The sequence below is a fragment of the Salmo salar genome, chromosome 02 (assembly GCF_965601325.2).
Source record: "Salmo salar chromosome 02, fSalSal1, whole genome shotgun sequence".
Lineage (NCBI taxonomy): Eukaryota > Metazoa > Chordata > Actinopteri > Salmoniformes > Salmonidae > Salmo > Salmo salar.
Window position 1 is genome coordinate 62939853 of NC_138292.1, and position 26418 is coordinate 62966270.

General features: G+C 44.5%; 2 protein-coding genes across 4 annotated transcripts in view; one reads left to right on the forward strand and one right to left on the reverse strand.

The window, feature by feature from the left end:
- Positions 1-603: 603 nt before the first annotated feature.
- LOC106588687 (uncharacterized) lies at positions 604-3487 on the forward strand. Its single transcript, XM_014177930.3, has 3 exons — positions 604-978; positions 1440-2641; positions 2772-3487. Exons 1-3 carry the CDS (start codon positions 909-911, stop codon positions 2838-2840), a joined length of 1341 nt encoding a protein of 446 aa, XP_014033405.2. The 5' UTR covers positions 604-908; the 3' UTR covers positions 2841-3487.
- Positions 3488-4169: 682 nt separating this feature from the next.
- The window catches only part of LOC106588822 (girdin), a 29933-nt gene continuing 7684 nt past the window's right edge, over positions 4170-26418 (reverse strand). The window contains exons 7-29 of one of the 3 annotated variants that reach the window (XM_014178283.3): positions 23544-23663; positions 21506-21675; positions 20007-20088; positions 19300-19458; positions 18810-18956; positions 18337-18481; positions 17907-18091; positions 17222-17729; positions 16674-16947; positions 14728-14854; positions 14357-14487; positions 13964-14105; positions 13641-13814; positions 13168-13329; positions 12459-12736; positions 11971-12114; positions 11541-11727; positions 10674-10819; positions 9709-9801; positions 9302-9534; positions 7311-7556; positions 6930-6995; positions 4170-6483 (exon numbers count right to left, since the gene is read on the reverse strand). In XM_014178283.3, coding sequence (XP_014033758.3) covers positions 5291-6483; positions 6930-6995; positions 7311-7556; positions 9302-9534; positions 9709-9801; positions 10674-10819; positions 11541-11727; positions 11971-12114; positions 12459-12736; positions 13168-13329; positions 13641-13814; positions 13964-14105; positions 14357-14487; positions 14728-14854; positions 16674-16947; positions 17222-17729; positions 17907-18091; positions 18337-18481; positions 18810-18956; positions 19300-19458; positions 20007-20088; positions 21506-21675; positions 23544-23663 — 5112 coding nt within the window. In that variant the 3' untranslated portion in view covers positions 4170-5290. Of the gene's footprint in view, positions 6484-6929; positions 6996-7310; positions 7557-9301; positions 9535-9708; positions 9802-10673; positions 10820-11540; positions 11728-11970; positions 12115-12458; positions 12737-13167; positions 13330-13640; positions 13815-13963; positions 14106-14356; positions 14488-14727; positions 14855-16673; positions 16948-17221; positions 17730-17906; positions 18092-18336; positions 18482-18809; positions 18957-19299; positions 19459-20006; positions 20089-21505; positions 21676-21987; positions 22063-23543; positions 23664-26418 lie in introns of those variants that run through there. The other 2 variants (XM_045707267.2, XM_045707256.2) reach the window with 2 other exon arrangements.

Consider the following 26418-nt stretch of genomic DNA (forward strand, 5'->3'; position numbering starts at 1 on the left):
ATTTTGTGCAGGCTACCATACTGATGCTCTGTTACATCATCAGCAGTGAGCGGACAACTCGGGAAAAAGGATTGGCTCCATACTACAGCCTCTGTAATGTTCATATATATCACAGTACAATGTTACCTGAACAAATACTCTACTACACATGTGTGTGGAGCCTCAGTCATATACCATTGCATTGGCAAAAAGTTTTGATCCTCTGTCTAAAATACTATTATTTTCTGAGCTATTGTCAATTTTGTTTGATAAATAACAGACAATAGGCCTCAAGAATATATCAAATTGTCCTTCTGTTTGTCTAACCAACATATAATGCCTATAGCCAGAGTCCTTCACTGTAATAGAAGACTGCCTGTACAGTTCTTTAAGTTTTCTATTCATAGCATCCTTTTCTGAGGGCTATATTTCACTCAAAAGTCGAATATGGTTAAAAAAAAATTGAATGTGTGCAAGTTTGTGTGCAAGGCAGTGAACTGGAAAGATAGGGCAAAATGACTATAGGCGCGGGTACGCCTACACTGCCCAGGTGTGGAAAAGTGCAGGGCTGAGGGCACTCATTTCTGTGACAGTGCGCACGTCCCGCGCTTTTACGCACGGTCTCTTTGCAGTAATGCATAAACGTTGTTTTGGTGTTATGACACTTGCTTACTCGATATTTTACAACTAATAAAAAATAAGAAATTAAAGATGTTTACATTTGGTTTATGGCTAGAGCTTGTGATAAAGCGAATTAGAATTCCATTCCGATTCTAAACAATGTGTAATGACGTATTCCATCTCTATGCGACCGAGAGGGTCACAATACCGACGCTTCACATGGAACTCCAGAACCCAAGAGATATGTTCAGAACTCTCAAAAAATCTTCAGTTCTTGATCGACAAACAACGAGAGAGACAGCATTATTATGGCGAGCTTTTCATTCATCTTCCCTGAAGACAGACATTGTTCCGTTAAGGACAACGAAGTCAATTCAGGTAAGAACAATAACATACATTTCCGTCTTTAAATACAAAGATTAATTAAATGTGTGATTGTTAGTGGAAAGAAAATAAAAAACGTAGAAGATATGGCTTTAGGCGTTTGTTGTTAGTTACCAAACAATGTAACCATGCAAAATGAGATTTTCCAGCTGACTATGGTGTTACTTAGGCCAATGAAAATACTATATGTCCCAAGTATCTCTCCTTACACCAAAAATGTGCACTTGTTCACTTCCCTTCACTGATTTGAAAGGAAATGACTGGTATATTAAATATGGTTAATATGGTACTAGCCAATGATTTTAGATTTGTTGAAAGTATTGAATGAGTGCACACTTCAGGAGAAATAAGATGTTATTGGGATGCATGAAGAATATGAAGAATGCAATGAAGAATATCTCTTGCTTGTAATGCTGAAATCAGTTTTGTTAACCCTGTGTTGGTGTTTCTTTCAGGGTGGATGTCAATGGTGACCCAGCTCAACGCCCTTGGCGGTCCAGAGTCAGAGAGTCAGAAGTTCCGTCAGAGCTTTGCAGAGGAACTTGGTGACAAGTACCACTACTCGAATGCCATCGACAGCTCTCTGCTCTGGACTGTTGGGTACACCCCCTACATTCCCGCAGCTCTGAAAGGAAGAAGCTTCCCCTCTGTCGAGAGCTTCTTCCTGGATGAGTGGGAGCCACTGACACTCCTGCAGACTCCTCAGGTTCTGTCCACCAGTGTTTCCATCGAGGAAGACAACCTGATCCAGTCTGCTGCAGGCCTAGTGTCTCAGGTTCTGTCCACCAGTGTTGCTATCGTGGAGAATGACCTGATCCAGTCTGCTGCAGGCCTAGTGTCTCAGGTTCTCTCCACCAGTGTTGCTATCGTGGAGAATGACCTGATCCAGTCTGCTGCAGGCCTAGTGTCTCAGGTTCTGTCCACCAGTGTTGCTATCGTGGAGAGTGACCTGATCCAGTCTGCTGCAGGCCTAGTTTCTCAGGTTCTGTCCACCAGTGTTGCCATCGTGGAGAATGACCTGATCCAGTCTGCTGCAGGCCTAGTGTCTCAGGTTCTGTCCACCAGTGTTACCATCGTGGAGAATGACCGGATCCAGTCTGCTGCAGGCCTAGTGTCTCAGGTTCTGTCCACCAGTGTTTCCATTGTGGAGAATGACCGGATCCAGTCTGCTGCAGGCCTAGTGTCTCAGGTTCTGTCCACCAGTGTTTCCATCGTGGAGAATGACCTGATCCAGTCTGCTGCAGGCGTAGTGTCTCAGGTTCTGTCCACCAGTGTTGCCATCGTGGAGAGTGACCTGATCCAGTCTGCTGCAGGCCTAGTGTCTCAGGAGCTGTCCAGCAGTGATGCTAGAGTGAAGGATCGTGATGATTCCACACTGAGAGACTCCAACCAACCTGAGGTCCATGTGGCTGATGTCTCAACCAAGAGAAGTAGACTAGTCATCACTATTTCTATGTTTTCAACCGAGAGTTGCAATGCTTCGGTCCATGAAGTTGATGCTATTGCTACCAGCCTGGAGCACTCTGCTGAGAAAATGTCTACCTCTACCGCTGATGGCCACATTGTTTCATCCACTGCTGTTGCCAATCAGAAGAAAACAAGGGGTGGATTCGTCTCAGCTCTTCGGAGATTGTTTACGAGAAAGAACAGGAAGCCTGTCAGTAATACTTATATAGTTTTTTGTACTGTAATATGTTATCATTTATTAACTATTGTTATACTAATATCCAGTGTTAATGGTTGTCTTTAAAATATTTTTCTCTATTGTCTACTTGTCTGTTTTTCAGGCTAAAGTGGCTTCCAAGAAGGAGCACATTCACTTGGTTGACCGCCTCAATGCTGAAGTCACCCACTGAGGACACTCACTCATTGCTGAAAGCATCCAGAATGATGCTTCTGTTTCTCCTCAGCGCCACCTACACCCCTGCCCCTCTCCCCCACACCAAACCCTACCAGGGTTGGGGTGAAATCCAGATCAATTCAGTCAATTCAGGAAGTAAACTGAAATTCCAATTCCAATTGTTTCTCATAGGAGGCAATGAGGTAAATTTGAATTGCTATTGGAATTTCAGTTTATTTACTGAATTGACTGAATTGAAAATGAATTGACCCCAACCCTGATCCCTAAGCCCCCACCCCATCCATTTCTATCTTCAGTAAATTTTGTAGAATTTTATTTGAATGTGTTTTGTATCTTCATTAAAACCACAATACATCTCTAATGAGGGTCACTCATGTTACACATCTAGATTTATCCTCAAATATCGTAGAATTCAACAAATGCAGTGGTTTAGCAGTTCAACTTCAGTACTTGTCAATGAGTCATTGCACTGTGACCTTCAGAAACATGTAACATTGTGGAACAATTGAAAACTTTTGCTGACATTCTGTTACAATGTAACTACACTGAACGAAAATATTAACGCAACATGTAAAGTGTTGGTCCCATGTTTCATGAGCTGAAATAAAATCCCAGAAGTGTTCCATATGCACAAAAAGGTTATTTCTCTCAAATGTTGTGTTTACATCCCTATTATTGAGCATTTCTCCTTTGCCAAGATAATCCATCCACCTGACAGGTGTGGCATATCAAGAAGCTGATTAAACATTATGGTCATTACACAGGTGCATCTTGTACTGGGGAAGATAAGAGGCCACTTTAAAATGAGCCGTTTTGTCACACAACACATTGCCACAGATGTCGGAAGTTTTGAGGGAGCGTGCAATTGGCATGCTGACTGCGGAAATGTTCACCAGAGTCGTTGCTAGAGAATTCAATGTTCATTTCTTTACCATAAGCTGTTTCCAATGTGGTTTTAGCGAATTTGGCAGACCACACTAGGGGCTGAGAAGTATTTCTGTCTGTAATAAAGCCCGTTTGTAGGGAACAACTCATTCTGATTGGCTGGGCCTGGCTCCCCAGTGGGTGGGTCTGGCTGCCAGGTGGGTGGGCCTATGCCATCCAAGGCCCACCCATGGCTACACCCCTGCCCAGTCATGTGAAATCCATGGACCTAATGCATTTATTTCAATTGTCTGATTTCCCTATGTGAACTGCACCTAAAGTAAAATCTTTCAAATTGTTGCATGTTGTGTTTATATTTCTGTCTGCACATTTTCTTGAGAATTACATGCATTCTCACTCATAACCTCTAGAATAAGAAATCAAAACAGACTCAACGTAATATATTAAAGGAATGAAAAGGGCTTTATTCAACTGTGGCTCCTGAAGTCCCTGCACACATTTACATTTACAAGGTTTCATCTTCACTGAGGACAATCTCAGTATTTGATTTTTGCCGAAACAATCAAGCAGAGACAATGAAAAGCAAATAAATAAACAAATAGAACAAACCAAACAAAAACACAGTCCCCCACATGACACATGACACATGACACATGACATGACACACGACACAAGACATGACACATAGCCCAAGAACCATATTGGTGCGTTTTTCCTAATCAGATGATTACTGATTGTGTTTGTTATTATAAGTTCACTGTAATGTCCAGCGTGGTAATAAACTAACATGGTAATGTAATGTACATGTTGTCTACTAGTCTGTATGTACTATCAACACTCTGGACAGTGAGCTATGGTTTTGTGGTTGAAGGTTTATGTGTATAACTAGATCTACTGTATGGGACAACAAAAAGTACATATGAATAGGGAGTTTAAGCATTTGTATAGTGACACGGCCTATAAACACAAATGAAAACACATATCAACACAGCCTTATAAATACTAATAAAAACATAGGCTGAATAATACTGAAAACTTTTGTCAATCAACAAAGGAAGATTATCGATGTGCTTTTCTGAAAACAACAACTTATTCCCTAAAAGTACATTTTATTTACATCTTCATTTGGACTAAATATAAAAATATGTACATTAGAGAAACAAGTATAGTATGTGAATGTGTCTTCGTATGTTTCCAGTTTGTGTTATCATTATATACACTCTATAATCTCAGCCCAAAAACAGAGATCTTTTAATACTGTATAACACAATGTTATAATGACTAGGACTGCATTGTGAAAAGTGCCTAAAACCAAAACATCACTACCGTACTTCAAAAGCACCTATAGGGAGAATAACAGTTATTGCATTAACACAATAGGAAATAATTATGATGTTTGCTTCTCTTTTAAACAATGTTGGTACTACGTAGGTAATGGTTGGTACTACATTCGTAATGGTTAGTACTACGTTGGTACTGACATTCACAACTACCTGTTTCTATTGCAGAACTCAATACAGGACCGTGTACATGCAACTACAAACTGCTTGTCATCAGCAATCAGCACTGAGTGATTTCCACAGTATCACTCTCACAGTCTTCAAGTCCTCCATTTTGGCTCTGTACATTGTCCATGTGTCCCAGTGCCGTGCTGTTAGTGGACTCCTGACTCAGGGGCGGGCAACTGACGTTACGCTCCAGTTCTGGGTTCAGACAGAGGAAAGTCTGGTTCTTATCGTTATTATTGCTGTTGTTACTAGTAGTGGTGGTGACTACCGACTCGCTAAAGATAGTGTCTGAGAAGACAGAGTCTAGGTTGAACTGGGTCCCGCTGAAGAGGGATTCCTGGCAGGTGGATTTGGGCCGATTGGTGGCTATCGCTGGGTCTCTGGGGGGTTTGCTTGGGGGTGGTGGTTGATTATCAGAGTCTGGTTCTTCTGGATTGTTCTGCTTGTTCTGATTCTGATTACCCGTGTCCATCTCCTGATTTGGGCTCCCATCAGATTCCATGATAGGTAAGGGATCTACTTTCGCCATCACCCTAGTGTCACTGTTGACACTGGATCGTCGAGAGGAACCCTCGGCTGTTGAGATGACGCTACTGGCCCGGGGTAGAGCGGTAGGAGACCATGGTCCTCTTAGACGCACCTCCTTCCCCAATGGGGTGGAGAAGCAGTTAAGACACCCAGACACCGAGGAAGATTTACCCTGGACGTAGAGCACCGTGATCGGGGACATGGCTGAGGCTCGGGTGGTGGTGGTCTCTGGAGCTTTGTTCAGACCTAATCCAGATCGAGATAGTACGGCAACCTGCCCCTGAGCTGTTTTGGGGACATTCCCATTGGAAGGGCGCTGGGGGGCTCTGCTGCCGCTGGCGCACCTCCTGAGGACACTCCTGGGCCAGGGGTCCTGGGTGCTACCCACCTCCCTCCCCCTACAGGGAACTGAACCCTGGGTGTTTGCTATGGCAATAGGTGAAGAGTCCTTCACTCCTACCATCTCTCTGTGTTTGTTGCTGCTGGTGTGTGTTGAGGAAGTGGATCGCTGCTGTGCGTGTGTGGTTGGCGAGGGGTTCTGCCGTGTGTGTCGGGGGGTGGAGGTATCGCTAGGCGGGAGGCAGGAGGAAGAGGAGCGGCGTGATGAAGGAGGCGGCTGGACCGGGCTACTGCCGTTGGACCAGGGTTCGTTGTCTTGGCTGAGGCTGAACTCTCCGCTGCTCTGGCTCTGGGCACGGCTCGGCACGCCATTCAGACCTGGGGGAACCGCGGATGGAGAGAACGTCTCTTTAGGTTACTCCAACAGCAGGCTACACTCTTGATTACAACTGTCCGGAAAATGTATGCATTTTCACAATGTATTATAAACACCTTTTATGTAAAATAAACATAGCATAGGCAACAATATAAGCTAGTAAATGCACGTTATATCATTATTTCTGCCTATAGAGGGCAGTATTATCAAGCTGTTCAGACTAATGCCTACTTTGAGCAAAATAAGAGATTCACTTGAAAAAAGGCCATGTTAACAGTTATATTGATTTATTCATCATTTTAACTCCTTATAAATCCGTATACATGGTCTGCATCCCAAATGGCACCCTATTCTCTACATAGGGCTCTGGTCAAAAGTAGTGCACTGTGTACTGAATAGGGTGCCATTTGGGAACCCTCAAATAATGAGTTAGCGGGATGTTGTTTACCATGGTTTTGTAGTTCATCACCGTCGTCAAAGTCAGTCGCCACAGCACTGTCATTATAATCCTTGTCTGTGCAACACAAAATGGCAGGGGACAGAAAATGAGACAACACTGTTTGGGTATCCAGGAGCGAGACAGTGTTGCGTTTAAACTGGTCAGGTTAAAAGCAAGAGAAGCATATGGTAAGTGGTAGTGTTCATTCAAACAAACTGAATTGCAGATGTATGAAGCAACACATCCCTATAGAGACGTTGTAGCTCAAACCCCTTAGCAAATGTACCCTTGTAGCATGATTCTTAAAACTACAGCAAAAGGTGTTCATAGCAGATAGCTGATGAAGATGTCAAATAGAAGGACGTAATATGGATGGTGGAATGACTCTACCTGTCAAACATAGCTCATTGCTATCAGTGGCAGCGGCAGCAGCAGTGGTGGTGGGATAAAACAAAGGAGTGGTGGTGGGCTGGTGTTGATGGTTGATGATGGACAAGATGGAGTCACTCATGGATGAGGTCATAGACTCCTTCCTGGATCTGTCATTCTTGACCTCTGACCCCTCTAGCTGCTCAGGGTCCTCAGACAGGGTTGAGGGGTACACCAAGTCATTCAGTTTGTCCAGGTCATTCAGGGCTGGGGGTGGAGGTGGAGAGAGGTGACTTGAGTTGCCTCTGGTAATGGGGAAGTCCTATATTTTCTTTCCCTACCTGTCTTTCATTCAAAGGAGAGAAGATTCTACACACTTCACTTGAAAAGTATGACGTTTATCAATAACTACGGTTTTAGCCTCACAACCTCCGTCAGAGTCTTCCTGCCTTCCAGCAATGTGGTCCCGAGAAACTAAAACATTATGCAGTACCAGTGTTCTGCAATGCAGTATTTCCTGACCTCTTGTGTAACTCTACAGAACTGCATGGAGAACAGAAGAGTGAGAATATCCATGGTGGCGGATGCTTATGCTAACAGTGAGAAAGTGTGGGTATGGGTATGAAAATTGCAATATATAGCAATATTATGGCTGAACTCAATAATAGGAACGGTGCCAAACTGCACACTTCGCAGAACTCTACACGGAATTCCAAGAGTATTGTCTAGGAGGATTTCTGCTGCATTCATTTAGACAATGGTAGACTAAAGAATAAGGTAAAACATAGTTCACTAGCCTGGGTCCCAGATCTGTTTGTGCTGTCTTGCCAACTTCGTATGGAATTGTCAATCCTAAGAAGTTGGCAAGACAGCACAAACAGATCTGGGACCCAGGCTAATAGTTTGCTAATGATGAGAAAATAGGCAGGTTGCAGCCAAGATGAGGTAGTCACGAGACATCGACCCATCATGTTTCTTACACATGGAACGACGAAAGAGGGACTTGACTTTGTCCTTATCCTTCAGTCTGTTCCTCATAAGGGGAAAGATTTTCAGAGTGGACACTTTACAGTGTGGGACAACAAGGGACAGGGGAGGGAGAAACAGGGGAGGATGAAGGGAGGGGAACGGAGAGAACACGTTAACACACACAAAACAGACACGGGGAAAGACAGAAATAGACAAAACACGAGTTTGGCCTTATTGAGGGAAGGATCCACATAAAGAAACATGCAGACATATCCATAGTGCAACACTAAGTAACAACTGTTTCTGCATGCACTGTCTGTCATAGAAACCCACGTACACAACACAGCCCTCAAACTACACTCTGGACCTCCAAGCCAGTTCCACTGCATTTTTTCATTGTTCCCCTCTAATCGGGGACTGATTTAGACCTGGGACACCAGGTGTGTGCAATGAATTATTATGTAGAACAGAAAACCCGCAGGCTCCGGACCTCGTAGGGTAAGAGGCGAGTTATCCTGCTATACAGGGTAGATAAAGACAGAGCAGCCCTACATCTTACCACTTTAGAAGTCAAGTGTGTTTGATGATTTCTTACCCAGGAGACTCCTATACAATGGCACAGCAACAGATGAGCTTCCAACAGATCATTTTTATTCCTTCTCTTAGATCTCTGTGTAAAGAGCCTGGGAGGCGGGTCTATCTTGATACAAATAGGAGGAGTCTATCTTGTAGGGCCGTCAAATAAAGATGTAGCAATTGAGTGACTTCTGTCTCCCTGTCCAATCGGTGGTGGCTGGGGGAGGTTCCCTGCAGTAACTGGCTCCGCCCATATTTTTCTGTTCTATCCCTGATGGCCGTGGCTGCGGGGTCGGCCGTGGCGAGGGAACGGGCCTAGGTGTCGCTCTCTCTTCTTGGCCTATAGCTCGTAGCAGGGCGGGTGGGCATGTGGTGACGGCGGAGCGTGATTGGACAGCCCGTTCCTGCCTGGCCTATCAGGGCTCTCAGACGGGACCAATGGGAGGGGATAAGGAGGTCATACTCACTGCTGCTCCTCCGGGGGGAGGTGGTGGACCCACCCGAGCCGTCCGAACCAACGAAGGAGCCGTTGTCCTGGCAACAGGAAGCAGAGGGGGAGGTGGGCGGGAGGGCCTCGAAGGACCCGGAGCGTGTGGGGGTGAGGGAGCGATGGTGGTCAGAGGAGGAGGCGGGGCCACAACGCTCGCGGCTCCTCGGCTTCATCAGCTTCCTCATCTTCAGGGCGATCCAGTTCCCACGCCTCGGGAAATATAATAGATATGTTAAAATCGATATAGAATAGGATAAACTTTATTGTCCCTGATGGAAAAATGGTCTTAAAAATAAACAGGTAAAACTAACTAATACTGTATCCAAACTAATGAATCTTGTCACTGTCAAAGTGAATTGATTTCCTCTCCAAACGGCACTGTACCTCCGTGGGGGTGAGGGGTCATAGAACTTGTACTGATCCATGATCTTCTCCTCCAACTTCTCCTTCTGTCTCCTCAGCTCATTCAGCTTGTCTCTGAGAGAGAGAGGAGAGAAAGAGAAAAACACCGTGTTTCACACAGAGAGGTAACATCAACAGAAGAGGTGTCGCTGCTGCAAAGATGGATGGTGTGTTTACATCTTAGAATAAACTCTGACTGAACTGTCTCAACCGTCACACTGTCGCACCCAGCACCTTTAAACACCATCAAACCCCAAGGTCGTATTTATTAAGGCACCAAATGGAAGAAAATGGACTGAAACAGTGAGGAACTACATGTACTCGTCCAATAAGAAACTCTCATTTCCGTTTTCCGTTGCAAAGCGTTTTCCGTTGCATGCTGCAATGAATACGACCCAGGTGAAAAGAACGTGAATGTTATATTTCCATACTTTCATACATATTACACAGTAATATGCCCCGCTTAGTATGCCCCATATGTCCAGAAGATAGGTCAGGCAACTTTTTTTCTAAACTGGCACTACAGATGGCAGACTACATCAATAATCCATGCTCTGTCAAACTCAGATTCCCAGTGTTTTTGGTGCTCTAAATATGATGGGATGCACTGTGTTTTTGGTGCAACGGTGCCCTATAGCTAAATCAATGCCTTTTGTTTTCTGCTGCTCTGGAATGCTTTGTGTCCTATGTGAAGCTTATTGTTTTCGCATAATGTGAATACATTCCATAGGTCTATCATTATGAGAAGAATTATACTGTGGCTGTAGCTGCTATTGTACAAACAATGCTCTTATATACTGTAGATATACTGTACAGTGTCTGCTACTGGTGGAAAATCCATTTTATTTGGTTCAATTAACCTCAATTCAGTCCATTAACTGCAAGTTGGATAGCAAGGGGTTAAAGCTCTACGACTTGGCATTCAGCCAGATAGATGGGTCCCTTACATGTGCTGTCTCTGTTCTACGTGGAACAGGTCCTTGCTCTCCATGGTCTGTTCTAGCAGGGTGCGGTTCTGCAGCATCAGGGTCTGGATCTGGTCCAGCAGGTGACGGTTCTCCTCCTCCAGGTTCCCCTTCAACTGACTCAGCAGCTAGACACAATCGCACATACTATATGTTAATGACTTCTTTAATGATATAATTACTACAACTCATCAATCTGGCACCAAACTGCTTTGAGAGCAAATGCGAATGCGTATATCCTCACATAAACTCTTTGTACAGTGCTTTGGGAATACAAAATCCAATTACTTTGCCAGCAATGCTGTAACGACCCTGGGTTAATAAGGGTGGAGAATCGACTTTGCCACACGAGCATGCTTCTGTGGCACAGTTGATGGCGGGCTGGGCTTCGGGTCAGAAGGTGGAGGGTTCGAGCCGCACTCCCTGACTGTTTCATTACAATACGATCAACAACACCTTCATTACAACTGTACAGAATATTGGCATTTTGATCAAGTTTTGATGCTTTTAGGTAAATATATTTTTTAATTATAACAAAAATGAACCTGGATGGTGAAAGTATTATTAGAAACTGGGTGGTTCGAGCCCTGATTTTTGATTCGCTAACAACCGTGGTATACCACGGGTATGACAAAACTTTAATTTTTACCGGTCTAATTACATTTGTAACCAGTTTATAATAGCAATAAGGCACCTCGGGGGTTTGTGGTATATGGCCAATATACCACGGCTAAGGGCTGTATCCAGGCACTCCGCCTTGCGTCGTGCTTAAGAACAGCCCTTAACCATGGTATATTGGTCATTTACCACACCCCCTCGAGCCTTATTGCTTAAATATATCCTTCATACCTCACACTGGTTGGTGAGCTTGGTGTTGGTGATGTCTAGCTGTTGGTACTGCTCTCTGAGCTTGTTGAAGTCGGACTCTAGCTTGGTCTGCTCCAGCTTGGTGCTGTTCAGCAGGGTCTTCATGTTCTTATGGTCCGCCTGGAGCTCCTCCTGATCCTTCAACAGCTGACGGTACGTCTGGTTCAGCCTGGGGGCACATAGAAATATACACAGAAGAGACACTCTGACAAAGTAAAGCGAAAACATATTGATAAGAACAACAGTTATACAAGCAAAGTTCTCTGAATTCTATGTAAAAGCTATCAGCCTGTAACTATCTTTATTGTGAGTTTATGTGTGTAGTCAGCTATGCTGTGTGTAGAGGGAGTCTTTGTCATCTTTAGGAGATGCTGTGTGTGTGTGTGTATGTTATGCTATGTGCACCCCTCACCAGTCCTTCTCATCCCGGAGCTGTCGACACTCTGAGGCGGTGGTCCTGTGCTGCTCCTTCTCCACAGACATCTTGTCCTGCTCCTCTCTCAGAGCCTTCTCCAGACCCTCTAGTTTGGCCTTCTGCTGCAGCAGGGTTTTGTACCTACAGCAACACACCATCGTGGTTATTTAGAGAGCGTTCCCCTCGGTTTCTGTTTTTGTCTTTGTTGCATGGATGGGAATAGAGTGTCACAGCCATTGATGAGTGTCTTTGATAAAATATGAATGGGTAGAACCTATATACCGTAGTTCTAAAATCCACATGATTTTTCAAGATCCATTTGACTTGGTGGCACAACAGATATCCTCATTGTTGCACGAGAACATAACATACTTTTATGTTGAGAGGTGGAATTTAAGCAACCAGTAATCAAGCATTCAAATTGTATACCATGAACCATGAACCATGACTTAGAATCAGAATGGTGTCTGGTCCCCCTCCTCTACCTGTCCTCCAGCGTTCTATGCTCCAGCTCCAGGGTGCGGTGGACGTTCTTCAGACTGCCGTGTTTTCTCATCAGGGCCTCGTAGTCCATGGCTTGTCTCTCGTGCAACGCCGCCAGCCTCTCGTGGTCCCTCAGGAGCTGGTCGTGCACGCCGCGCAGCTCCTCGCGCTCACGCATGGCCACCTCCTTATCACCCTCAGTGCTGGATTGTTGGCATTGGAGCTGAGCGTTCTGGGCCAGGAGTGATGCACTCTGGGAGTTCAGAGTGGACTTCTCCACCTGTGGATGGATAGGCGTGGAGATGATTATTATGCGTGAAAAGGTTGTAATTCAAAGGTATGAGTTTATACTGTATAAGATGAAATACTACTCATACCATGTATGAAAGGACTCTATAGGAAGTGGTTCACATTTAACAAATCAACTAAAGTTGCATTCAAATTGCTTCATGTAACACCGGCCTTACAGTATCAGGTTCTACTAGAATGGCATTATATGAGGCAACTTGAGTCCTAGGTATAAAAACAAGATGAATCCAATGCAGAATGGATATCGGCACAGAGATTTCACTTCAAAATAAAAGTACTCACTTCCAAATAAAAGTTCATATTTTGGAAGCATTAAATCAGTGTGTGGGTATTTCTGTATTTTGAGTATCTTATCAGTATACTAGGAGTATATTAGTATATTAGGAATGTTGCTCCTCTAACCTGCAGGTTAGCGTTGTGTGTCTGGAGAGCCGTGTTGTTCTCCTGCAGGGAGGCGGTCTGTCTCTGCAGGGCCAGGATCTGAGCCTGCAGGCCGTCTGACTGGGTCTCCAGCTGTCTGAGCTGGGCCTGCAGTGCCTGACGCTCTGCCTGCAGTGTGGCATTCTGCAGTAGGGGAGGAAAAGAGGGACAAGTCAATAATACATAGAAAAAATGTGAAGCTGGTGTTGATCCATAGTAATAGTCTGGTTGAGATGGATAACATTTGTATTAACGTGGCAATGTAATGTAATGAAATAATGAAGAGTCTGCTAAATGACTAAAATGTAAAGTAGGTTTGATTTCTATCATCCCATAGTCATTATTGGGAGGACTTTAAACAAAGTCAGGTGCATTTCAGAAAATATAAAAATGTAAATAAGAGCATCAAATTTAGTGCTTAGTCACAACATGATGACACAAAGTTCTCCACTCACGTTCCTCTCCACCTCGATGAGGCGGTCCTTGACCCTCAGCAGCTCCCTGGTGGCCTCCTGGCTCTCCCGCTGCCATCCGCTTACCGCCCTGTCACTCTCCCTCTGAGGGGTGGGGCTACGGGCCGCATGCTCCTCCTCCTCCCTCTGCAGCAGGGCTTCATAGTTCAGACGCACCTGTAGGGGTCAAGATCAAAGGTCAGATATTGCTACTGAGCGGGGACATTTTTCAACATGCTTTGACAAAGAATTCCAATGTAAAAGTGAATGAATGTAGACAAGCTATAGTTTCCCTTTGAAACCGAGGAACTTTAGGCCAGACTCACAGTCTTGAGCTCTTGACGTAGCTGCTGGTTGAGGGTGGAAGACTCCTGCAGACGAGCCTCAACGGCAGCCATCTTGTCTTCTTTGATCTGCAGGGACCTCTTCAGAGACGACTCCAGCTCAGACTCCAACATCTTGAACCTACTGGAGAGAGGGAAATAAAATAAAGGGGGATTTAGAACAATACGTGGGGGAGGGAAAAGTAGACATAGTTTTCGGTATTTTGTCACTGATTGTAATTGATGTTATTGAAAAATAACTCACCAATCTATTGTTATGTGTATAACACAGCCATTCACAAACTTAATTGAAGATTTGTGTAACTATCACCTAACCTGGTTTATGGGGGGTAGACTAAATCAGTTGCATGAACCTCACTGTGTCCGGTGTTTTACCTGTTGTCTGGAGTTTCCTCGTCACTCCGTGGTGACGTGTCCTGGTTGAGGACTCTCATCTCCAGCTCGTGGGCCAGCCTCTCCAGCTCATTCTCCCTCTGCTGGGTCTTCAGCTTGTCACTCACCAACTCCTACAGAGGAAAGACGGTCAGTTCAGTGACTCCTCTTGCAGCCATGTAAAGCTCTTGTGACCAATTACCTATTTATCAGAGAGCTGTTAAATCAAAAACAATTGTGATCTAAATCTCCACGACTTCAAGCTCGCTTAACTTTATCTTTCCATGAGGAAACTTACGAATCTGTCATGTCAGGCACACTGAAATACATGAATATCACACATAAGAAGCTAATGCTGATCTGAGTAGCTTCACCTCTCTCAGGGTGACCAGGGTCCTCTGGTTGATCGCTCCCTGCTTGGCCAGCTCTCTGTTATCCCTCTCCAGCCCCTTGACCCGCTCCTCCACCTCCTTCAGTCTCTCCACCTCCTTTCCCATCCCCCTGTTAAAATTGAATAGAAATATAAACCATTTAGCAGATGCTTTTATCCAAAGCTGTGAGGACATGCATTTTTGTATATTGTATTGTATATGAGTAGATACATTTGTATATGTGCATACCTTTTTATACAGTTGAAGTCGGAAGTTTACATACACTTAGGTTGGAGTCATTAAAACTCGTTTTTCAACCACTCCACAAATTTCTTGTTAACAAACTATAGTTTTGGCAAGTCAGTTAGGACATCTACTTTGTGATGACACAAGCAATTTTTCAAAAAAATGTTACAGACAGATTATTTCACTTACAATTCACTGTATCACAATTCCAGTGGGTCAGAAGTTTACATACACTAAGTTGACTGTGCCTTTAAACAGCTTGGAAAATTCCAGAAAATTATGTCATGGCTTTAGAAGCTTCTGATAGGCTAATTGACATCATTTGATTCAATTGGAGGTGTACCTGTGGATGTATTTCAAGGCCTACCGTCAAACTCAGTGCCTCTTTGCTTGACATCATGGGAAAATCAAAAGAAATCAGCCAAGACCTCAGAAAATAAATTGTAGACCTCCACAAGTCTGGTTCATCCTTGGGAGCAATTTCCAAACGCCTGAAGGTACCATGTTCATCTGTACAAACAATAGTACACAAGTATAAACACCATGGGGTCACACAGCCGTCATACCGCTCAGGAAGGAGACGCATTCTGTCTCCTAAAGATGAACGTACTTTGGTGCGAAAAGTGCAAATCAATCCCAGAACAACAGCAAAGGACCTTGTGAAGATGCTGGAGGAAACTGGTACAAAAGTATCTATTTCCACAGTAAAACGAGTCCTATATCGACGTAACCTGAAAGGCCGCTCTGCAAGGAAGAAGCTACTGCTCCAAAACAACCATAAAAAAAGCCAGACTACGGTTTGCAACTGCACATGGGGACAAAGATCGTACTTTTTGGAGTATTGTCCTCTGGTCTGATGAAACAAAAATAGAACTGTTTGGCCATAATGACCATCGTTATGTTTGGAGGAAAAGGGGGATGCTTGCAAGCCGAAGAACACCATCCCAACCATGAAGTACGGGGGTGTCAGCATCATGTTGTGGGGGTGCTTTGTTGCAGGAGGGACTGGTGCACTTCACAAAATAGATGGCATCATGAGGTAGGAACATTATGGGGCTATATTGAAGCAACATCTCAAGACATCAGTCAGGAAGTTATAGCTTGGTCGCAAATGGGTCTTCCAAATGAACAATGACCCCAAGCATACTTCCAAAGTTGTGGCAAAATGGCTTAAGTACAACAAAGTCAAGGTATTGGAGTGGCCATCACAAAGCCCTGACCTCAATCCTATAGAAAAGTTGTGGGCAGAACTGAAAAAGTGTATGCGAGCAAGGAGGCCTACAAACCTGACTCAGTTACACCAGCTCTGTCAGGAAGAATGGGCCAAAATTCACTCAACTTATTGTGGGAAGCTTGTGGAAGGCTACCCAAAACGTTTGACCCAAGTTAAACAATTTAAAGGCAATGCTACCAAATACTAATTGAGTGTATGCAAACTTCTGACCCACTGGGAATGAGATGAAAGAAATAAAAGCTTAAATAAATCTTTCTCTTAACTATTATTTTGACATTTAACATTCTTAAAATAAAGTGGTGATCCTAACTGACCTAAGACGGAATTTTTCTTGGATTAAATGTCAGGAATTGTGACAAACTGAGTTTAAATGTATTTGGCTAAGGCGTATGTAAACTTCCCACTTCAAACCCACAACCCTGACGTTGCTAGCACCACGATCATACCATGGTGACCATTAGCATCATACCTGTTCTCTCTCTCCAGACTAGCCACCCTCAGGTTGCTCCCGTCCAGGGTAGAGTCCTGGATCTCTGCCTGTTGCCTCAGCCTGCGGTTCTCCTTCTCCAGCCTTCTCTTGTCTCTCTCCAGGCCTGAAGCCTCCTGCTCCAGGGTCTGCTTCTCCTGCTCCAGCTGCTCCATGCGCCGCGAGGAGATCCTCAGCTCCTCCAGCCCAGCCTGCAGGATCTGGTTCTCAGCCTCCAGCTCGTGGACCTCAGCATCCAGCCGCTGGAGCTTCCGGCCTGGAGGTGAATGGATGCATGAATGGATAGGTGGATGGGTGGGGCGTGGGTGGATAAAAAATAAATAATAATAATTATGAATGAATATAGGTTACTTCATTAATCACCAATCATTAGGTTAGCAGGCATACAGAGCACAAAAATCAACAAGCATATGGATATCTAAACAAGTAAAGCGCATCACATTGCCCACTCATTGGCCCTGCATCTAACGCAACAGAGCCAAACGCTACAAAGAGACAGCAGTGCCACAACATTCTCACAGAAGACCAACCTGTGTTGTCCAGGGCAGCCTGAAGCCGCTGGTTCTCTGTGTCCAGGGCTCTACACTTAGCTTCCAGGCGCTCTGTGTGCTTAGTGGATGAAGAGGAAGCCCTCGTCTGCAGCCCCGTGCTACTGTTCTCCCGACGTGGACTCTTGTTCTTAGAGCAGGGTGAGGTATCACGCGTCAGAGACACTGAAGCGCCTGGTTGAAGGAGATTGCGGGTGTTGCCTTTAGCTACTGCTTCCAGGTCAGCCATGGGGTCACTCAGATCGCAAGACTCTCCGTCTTCGAGTTGGCCTTTCTCTTGCTTCTGAAGGTCCATCTTCTCCTTGAGGGTCTCGCTCTCTCTCTCCAGTCGGTCAATCTGTCCCTCGAGGTCAACCGACACGCCGTTGCACTTTGGGTCCCTGTGATGTGATGTGTCTATGTCAATGTCACAATCCTCTTTGATGACCAATTCAGACTGCTCCCAGGAGGTGTTGTCTAAACTGCCAAGGTACTCTCTAACCACCTCAGCCTAATAAACAAGGAAACACAACCAACATTTTCACATGGAAATAGCACCGCTCACCGCTATAGTTCAATAGAGTCGCCGGGAATCCGAATGTGTGGGTTGATGGTTGTACGTGCGCTCCCTGAGCAGCTGTGTGTGGCTATTGTGTTCATGTTTGTGTCGTGGTCCCTGGCTAGTTACCGTGTTTGTGGGTAGCTGGCCGTCCCTCCGCGTGTGCTCATGGTTATGGTTGTGCTGCGGTCCCAGGCTGAGGTCAGCAGCTCTCAGTTCCTCTATGGTCCTGAGCAGGCTTTGGTTCTCTCTCTCCAGCCTCAGCAGACGACTCCTGGTCCCATCAACCACCTCTTCACCCAGAGACTTCTGACCTGAACACAACCATCAGACCGAAAGGATGACAGGAATATGAGCTAGCTGTTACATAACCTCCACTATGAACAGACAAGTGAGATAATGACTGACTGAATTATCTTATTGAAGTTATCTTTTTTTTGTGCCATATAGAATAGTCCATAACGTTAGAATGATATTTCACATGTCACTTCTCTTCCCATAAGTACCACTGCTCCCACAGGGCAGATGAAGTGGGTAGAAAAAGACTTGTCAGCCATACCCTGTGAGTTGTCGGGGCTCCTGGAGAGCTGCTCCAGCTCCCATCCCAGGTGCTGTGACTCCTCCATGCTCCTCCTCTGGGCCAGGTCCAGGGCCAGGTTCTCCTCCTGCAGCTCCTCCATGCGCCTCCTGTCCACCTCCTTCTCCTGGGAAGGGCCCGAGAGAGAGGACGAGGGTGAGATGACGTTGTTATTCTAAAGATATTCAACTTCCTATTTCTCTATCTGATCTTCGTTGAAAGTATGACCTTTTGACCATGGCACACACATGTCCACAACATAGTCTAGCATGCATGATCCTCTTTGTCCATCAACCTGTTCCATCGCATGTATCTTCCAATACACATCCTCCCCTGCACTAAGACCAGTCCCTTTCCTATCCTTCCCTTAACCTTTAACCTGTTTCCCCTCAATGTTCATATTGACCACCGTTTACGTAGATGTAATCCACTGCATAATACTCCATGTTGTTTACCTGTTCCATGACGTGGACCCTGGCGTTGAGCAGCAGACTGTGTTTCTCTAGCTGGTGTAGTTTATCAGAGCGGGCCCTCCACCCCTCCAGCTGCTGCTGCAGTACAGCCTTAGTCTCCAGCAACACGGAGTTATCCTCCTTCAGCTCCTACAAGATAAGACACAAATCAACGCTGTTACAAACAAAGAAACTCCTGTCAGGTACATGATAACAACAGATCTATGTCAATTGTTAAATGATGAAATACATGAAGTATTGTTTGAGATCTAGCTAAGTTTTTGCAAAGTGCGATAACAGTAATTTGTAAAAACCTTCACAATTGATTTGAAATATTACTAGCTGCGGTGCTTTGCATTCTGAAACGTTCTGATATAAATTTAACAGTGGACAAAATTTACATTTTAAGGTAAAAAAACATTTTGTTTTCAATGTGGCTGTTTATCATGCTATATTCGGAGTATTGAATGTGTTTCTCCGAACGGTACCGTACCTCCACTTTGGCCTTGTAGAACTCCAGGTTGTGTAGTTTCTCGCGGTATCGTCCCACCTCGCTCTCCAGCTTGTCAGCCCTGATGGCCCTCTCTCTCAGGGCATCCAGCTCGTCACGGTACGTACGGGCTGACCGGGCCTCCGCTAGCAACACAGAGTTCTGATACGGACACCGACACGGGAAAGGGTTTTAGCATACATGGGACACCGTCGTGAGGTAAATATACGGCAAAAGTTCTCTCAAGTGGGGAGAGGAAAATGCTGGGAAGTAGCTCCTGTCTTAAAATAAATCTACAGTTTAAACAAAACTATCTACACTGTATTTATCTTTTGAAGATTAAAGTCTTTGAATTTCATTGAATTTATGCGGGGTTTTCCCTGACCATGTAACTCAGTTGATGTAAAACCATGTTTTAGGCATGAAAATAAATAACAAATCTCACTTTCTCCTTTCAGGAAAACAGATTTAGGGAACTCAGGAGGTCAAGCTTCAGCTTTCGTGCTGTTGTAGAAAACAGTGTTGAGGTTTAGCCACTGTCACTAGCTAAGCACTAAGGCTTTATCTACACTAAAGCATAGTGTACATTCATCTGAATAATCTCTGATAGAAGAAAGGATACTGTGTGTCATGTTACTGAGGTTAGAGAGGAGGTCCATGTGTGTGTGTGTGTGTGTATGTTTATGTGTGCGTGTGTCACTTCTCTCTACCTCCTGTTGAATCTTCTTGAACTCAGCCTCCATGTTCTCCAGCTCTTGTCTGCAGTCCAGTACCTGCTCACTCTTCTCCTCTCTGAGCGGGATGGAGAGAGGAAGGGAGGGGAGGGGAGGGGAGAGAAAGAGATGGTGTAAGTATGCAGAGCTTTTCTTAATGTTACCGCACAAATGCATGCACGCCACACGCACAGTCCTGACTTCTACCCCCCACCCACTCAGACAGATCAAGTCATACAGTCATTATATACAGCTCTTGGAGAAGACATTTAACGCGTTCAATTTAATATTATATAAGAGAACCCTTTGAAGAACCCCTTTTGGTTCCAGGTAGAACCCTTTTGGTTCTAGGTAGAGCCCTTTTGGGCTCCATGTAGAACCCTTCTGGGACCCTTTTTTCTAAGAGTGCAGATATGGGATGCCTGGCTCCTGCTTGCTTGGCCACATTCCACCACACACTGCAGCACCCAGGCCATCGCTTCCTCCACCCCCAGTTTCTCTGGGAAGTAGCACCACACTGGCCAGAACTACGGCATCCCATGCATGACTCTGTTTTAGAATCCCTAGGAGAAAAGCTTCTCTCGTACATGCTTTCTCACAAACCTATCCCTTTGTTGACATCAAGTGTGAACTACAACCTAAAGCTATTACATTTCTAGGGACAGAACAGATAGTGTTGGGTTGCATTATGAGGACACTGTACTGCTGTACTGTACGCCCGGGGGCTAGAGTCAGCATATCCCAGTTAGACGATGAAAGTGATAAAAGAGAGAAGAGGAGGAGAGATGGAGGGCTGAATCAGGTCTGGGGGGTGGCAGGGAGGAAGAGGGCCAAAGTGGGACAACGGCTATGCAAGGCCCTGGAGGTTCATGCCAAGGCAGGCCAGGGTGAGAATATGGGCCAAACTATCCCCAGACACCTTCTCCTGTATCCGTTCAGGATCTCTCTCTCTCTCTCTCTCTTCTCTCTCTCTCTCTCTCTCCACCATTTGCCTTGTCTCACAGCTCAACTGTTTAACCTCCAAACATATGTGGAGACAACCCGAGAGAAGAAAAAAGCACTTACAGAATTTGCTTTCAATTAATTATTAAAAAAAAATAGAAAATGATACTGGAACTAGTTGGTCTTATTCATGCTATTTCAAATGTTGCATAGAATATAAAACAGGAAATGAAGATGCCCTAGGGTGCTTTTGAGTTCTTTAAAGAAGGCTTACATACAGTATATCCTCTAACGCTGGGTTAGGGAAATGACATATGTATCCTCTAAACACAATGACCAGTTGGGTGGAAGATGACTCAGAAAGTCCTGAAGCAGTACTGCATTACTGTTAAAATGACAGATTGTGCCTTTCAAATACATTTATGCTTAGCCTGTGTTCGAGATCTGTTTATGTCGTCTTGCCAACCCCATTGCTGTTATTGTCATGCCCAGGTGACTTTATGACCATTGAGTGGGAGGGTTGGGACTGGGAGTGTCCTTATCTGACTACTCACAGCTCCTGGCGCAGCCGTCTGACCTTGGCCTTCGAGTCGGCCAGCTCTACAGACAGGTGCTGGTGGGATGCCGCCTGCTGTTGCATGCTGGGACAGTCACTGGGGGACTGGGCGCTGGGCGGAGAGGGTGACGGGGTGGACTCTCTCTCCTGCATTAGCTCTAAAATAGTCTGGGGTAGGGAGGAGAAAAGAACAGGGGGAGGAAAGATGAAAATAGGACAGGAAATGACACTTCCTTCTAGCTTCATCTGTCATTTCAAGTTCAACTTCCTCCCTTTCAAGTTCCTCCATTTCACCACAGATCAATATAAAAACTCAATCAGTAACTACTGCTATAAAAGCCTAGTAAGACAAAGCTCAAAGATATTCCATTGAAATACATTATCGTCAAATTACATAATATTTTATGGCACAGCAATATCTTGTATGACTCAGCAAGGTCAAACCTACAAACATATAAATATGTCAACAGTGGCCCCTACCTCCAGCTGTGTGTCTCTCTGGCCCACCAGGCCTACATAAGGATAACATAACACATTCATAACCCTTCAAAACCCCTCCATAACCCATTTATAACCCCCTTCCTCCAGCTGTGTGTCTCTCTGGCCCACCAGGCCTACATAAGGATAACATAACACATTCATAACCCTTCAAAACCCCTCCATAACCCATTTATAACCCCCTACCTCCAACTGTGTGTCTCTCTGGCCCACCAGGCCTACATAAGGATAACATAACCCTTCATAACCCCTCCATAACCCATTTATAACCCCCTACCTCCAGCTGTGTCTCTCTCTGGCCCACCAGGCCTACATAAGGATAACATAACACATTCATAACCCTTCATAACCCCTCCATAACCCATTTATAACCCCCTACCTCCAGCTGTGTGTCTCTCTGGCCCACCAGGCCTACATAAGGATAACATAACACATTCATAACCCTTCATAACCCATTTATAACCCCCTACCCCCAGCTGTGTCTCTCTCTGGCCCACCAGGCCTACATAAGGATAACATAACACATTCATAACCCTTCATAACCCCTCCATAACCCATTTATAACCCCCTACCTCCAGCTGTGTGTCTCTCTGGCCCACCAGGCCTACATAAGGATAACATAACCCTTCATAACCCCTCCATAACCCATTTATAACCCCCTACCTCCAGCTGTGTCTCTCTCTGGCCCACCAGGCCTACATAAGGATAACATAACACATTCATAACCCTTCATAACCCCTCCATAACCCATTTATAACCCCCTACCTCCAGCTGTGTCTCTCTCTGGCCCACCAGGCCTACATAAGGATAACATAACACATTCATAACCCTTCATAACCCCTCCATAACCCATTTATAACCCCCTACCTCCAGCTGTGTGTCTCTCTGACCCACCAGGCCTACATAAGGATAACATAACCCTTCATAACCCCTCCATAACCCATTTATAACCTCCTACCTCCAGCTGTGTGTCTCTCTGGCCCACCAGGCCTACATAAGGATAACATAACACATTCATAACCCTTCATAACCCCTCCATAACCCATTTATAACCCCCTACCTCCAGCTGTGTCTCTCTCTGGCCCACCAGGCCTACATAAGGATAACATAACACATTCATAACCCTTCATAACCCCTCCATAACCCATTTATAACCCCCTACCTCCAGCTGTGTGTCTCTCTGACGCACCAGGCCTACATAAGGATAACATAACCCTTCATAACCCCTCCATAACCCATTTATAACCCCCTACCTCCAGCTGTGTGTCTCTCTGGCCCACCAGGCCTACATAAGGATAACATAACACATTCATAACCCTTCATAACCCCTCCATAACCCATTTATAACCCCCTACCTCCAGCTGTGTGTCTCTCTGGCCCACCAGGCCTACATAAGGATAACATAACCCTTCATAACCCCTCCATAACCCATTTATAACCCCCTACCTCCAGCTGTGTGTCTCTCTGGCCCACCAGGCCTACATAAGGATAACATAACACATTCATAAACCCTCCACAACCCATTTATAACCCCCTACCTCCAGCTGTGTGTCTCTCTGGTCCACCAGGCGTCTGAACAGGGTCTCCAGGTCCTCAGCACAGAGCTCGCTGGCCTCCAGCCAATGGAGGTCCAGTACACTGTCCTGACTGTGGGTAACCTGACCAATCACAGGGAGGAACAGAGAGTTGCAGTCGCAATGATTTACAGCACCGAAGGTTGGTGAGGACGGGCTCGTGGTAAAGGCTGCAGCAGAATGAGTGGAATTTGATCAAATAAACCAAACACATGGGTTGACGCCATTCCATTCACTCCATTCTCCACGTATATGTATCTCAAAGCAGTACGTGGAATGATACTGTACATAGGTACCACTTCATAATAAATGACTCTAAAACATGTTTGTGTGACTAGTCAAGTATAGTGTAATACTGTGCAGGTCTTTTAGCAATATCTATGTGTGTTATTAGACACATCCTTTAATGTTGCGAAACACTTAGCACATGTTTCAAATGACAATGTTTGGACCATGTTATTGGCAACCAAGTAGGAGTGCCTCTGTGACTGGATTGGCTACAATGGAAGACTGGCAATGCAATGACAGTTTTTCATTTTTCATTGCACTGTTCCCAATAAGCGCTTGATGATCGTGCTGTGCACTGTTGTCACGCAGACAAGACAACACGTGCTAGAATGTTCCTTTGGTATTCGTTCCTGGGGAATCCGAAAGCCTTTTCATTTAGTTTGCATTGCTCGTGACCTGTTCAGAGTAAGTAACATCTAGCACACTGAATCAGGTGATTCAATCCCTGGTCCTATCACACTTACTGTCCAGTAATATGGTCAATCCCTGGTCCTATCACACTTACTGTCCAGTTATATGGTCAATCCCTGGTCCTATCACACTTAGAGTACTGTCCAGTTATATGGTCAATCCCTGGTCCTATCACACTTAGAGTACTGTCCAGTTATACGGTCAATCCCTGGTCCTATCACACTTAGAGTACTGTCCAGTTATATGGTCAATCCCTGGTCCTATCACACTTACTGTCCAGTTATATGGTCAATCCCTGGTCCTATCACACTTAGAGTACTGTCCAGTTATATGGTCAATCCCTGGTCCTATCACACTTAGAGTACTGTCCAGTTATATGGTCAATCCCTGGTTATATCACACTTAGAGTACTGTCCAGTTATATGGTCAATCCCTGGTCCTATCACACTTAGAGTACTGTCCAGTTATATGGCCAATCGCTGGTTCTATCACACTTAGAGTACTGTCCAGTTATATGGTCAATCCCTGGTCCTATCACACTTAGAGTACTGTCCAGTTATATGGTCAATCCCTGGTTATATCACACTTAGAGTACTGTCCAGTTATATGGTCAATCCCTGGTCCTATCACACTTAGAGTACTGTCCGGTTATATGGTCAATCCCTGGTCCTATCACACTTAGAGTACTGTCCAGTTATATGGTCAATCCCTGGTCCTATCACACTTACTGTCCAGTTATATGGTCAATCCCTGGTCCTATCACACTTAGACTTCTGTCCAGTTATATGGTCAATCCCTGGTTATATCACACTTAGAGTACTGTCCAGTTATATGGTCAATCCCTGGTTATATCACACTTAGAGTACTGTCCAGTTATATGGTCAATCCCTGGTCCTATCACACTTAGACTTCTGTCCAGTTATATGGTCAATACCTGGTCCTATCACACTTAGACTTCTGTCCAGTTATATGGTCAATCCCTGGTTTTATCACCCTTAGACTTATGTCCAGTTATATGGTCATCTGTAGCACAGAAAGATCTAAAAAAGCTCCAAATGGCTCAAAACAGGACTGCCAGATTATCTCTTCATTGCTCTATCCGTAGGAATATTATACAAATGCATCAGAATCTCTCATGGCTTCACGTTCAAAACAAATTACTATCCAGTCTTCTGATTTTCTTTAGGAATGTTATATTCTTTTTAAAAACACTGAATTTTTCAGTCCAGTTATTACATATTAGCAACACGCATAACCACCAAACCAGACAGGCAAATTCAGGGCAGCTAAAACAACCCAAGCCAAGGACAAATTGCTTTAAATCTACAGTTTTATATAGAGCCATAGCTGAATGAAATTCTTTACCAATCCATATTTTTCAGGCAAAAAGTAAATCCACCTTCAAGAAAAAAATAAAAGAACATCTAATGCATCAACTGAATGTTAAATGTGTTTCCTGTCAGGTATTTTAATTATCTGTATTGTCTACTTGTTGAATGTTTGTGAAGTCTTGATTGTGGTTGTTTGTAATGTCTTGCTAGTTGGTGTTGGACCCCAGGAAGATTAGCTAGCGTTACGGCGTTAGCTAATGTGGATCCTAATAAAAATTACAAAATGACCTATGACCTTAAGTTCCATGTGAACTTCTATTACCTGAGGGAAATAATTACGTAATTTCTCATATGAACTAAATACTATGAAGGTATTATTGTTCTCCTTAATAAATAAATCTGGGATAAATGTGGTATAAAGCTAACCACATAGTCCTTTTTAGCTGAATTGGTAGAGTGTGGTGCTTGTAATGCCAGGGTAGTGGGTTTGATTCCCGGGACCACCCACATGTAAAATGTATTCACACATGCTAAATTGATTTATTATGTTGCTGTTTATTACTAACAGCCCTGTGGTCATATAGGACCTTTAACGGATTATTGTAAAATTAATGTTTGTAATGCTTTTAAAAAAAACATAATTATTTAAATCACAACACTGTTTGGTGCATGCCGCTATAAACAGTTTGCAAATGGCTAGCCTGCCCTTGTCATGTCCTCAATGACTAATACTTCAACATAAGAGAAATATGCATGTTACTGAATGTAGAACAAGCTAGCCTGAGTCCCAGATCTGTCTTGCCGCCTCT

Coding starts and splice junctions, on each gene's coding strand:
- LOC106588687 (XM_014177930.3), top strand. CDS start 909: ATGGCGAGCTTTTCATTCATCTTCCCTGAAGACAGACATTGTTCCGTT. Junction 979..1,439: donor GGACAACGAAGTCAATTCAG/GTAAGAACAATA, acceptor TGTTTCTTTCAG/GGTGGATGTCAATGGTGACC. Junction 2,642..2,771: donor CGAGAAAGAACAGGAAGCCT/GTCAGTAATACT, acceptor TCTGTTTTTCAG/GCTAAAGTGGCTTCCAAGAA.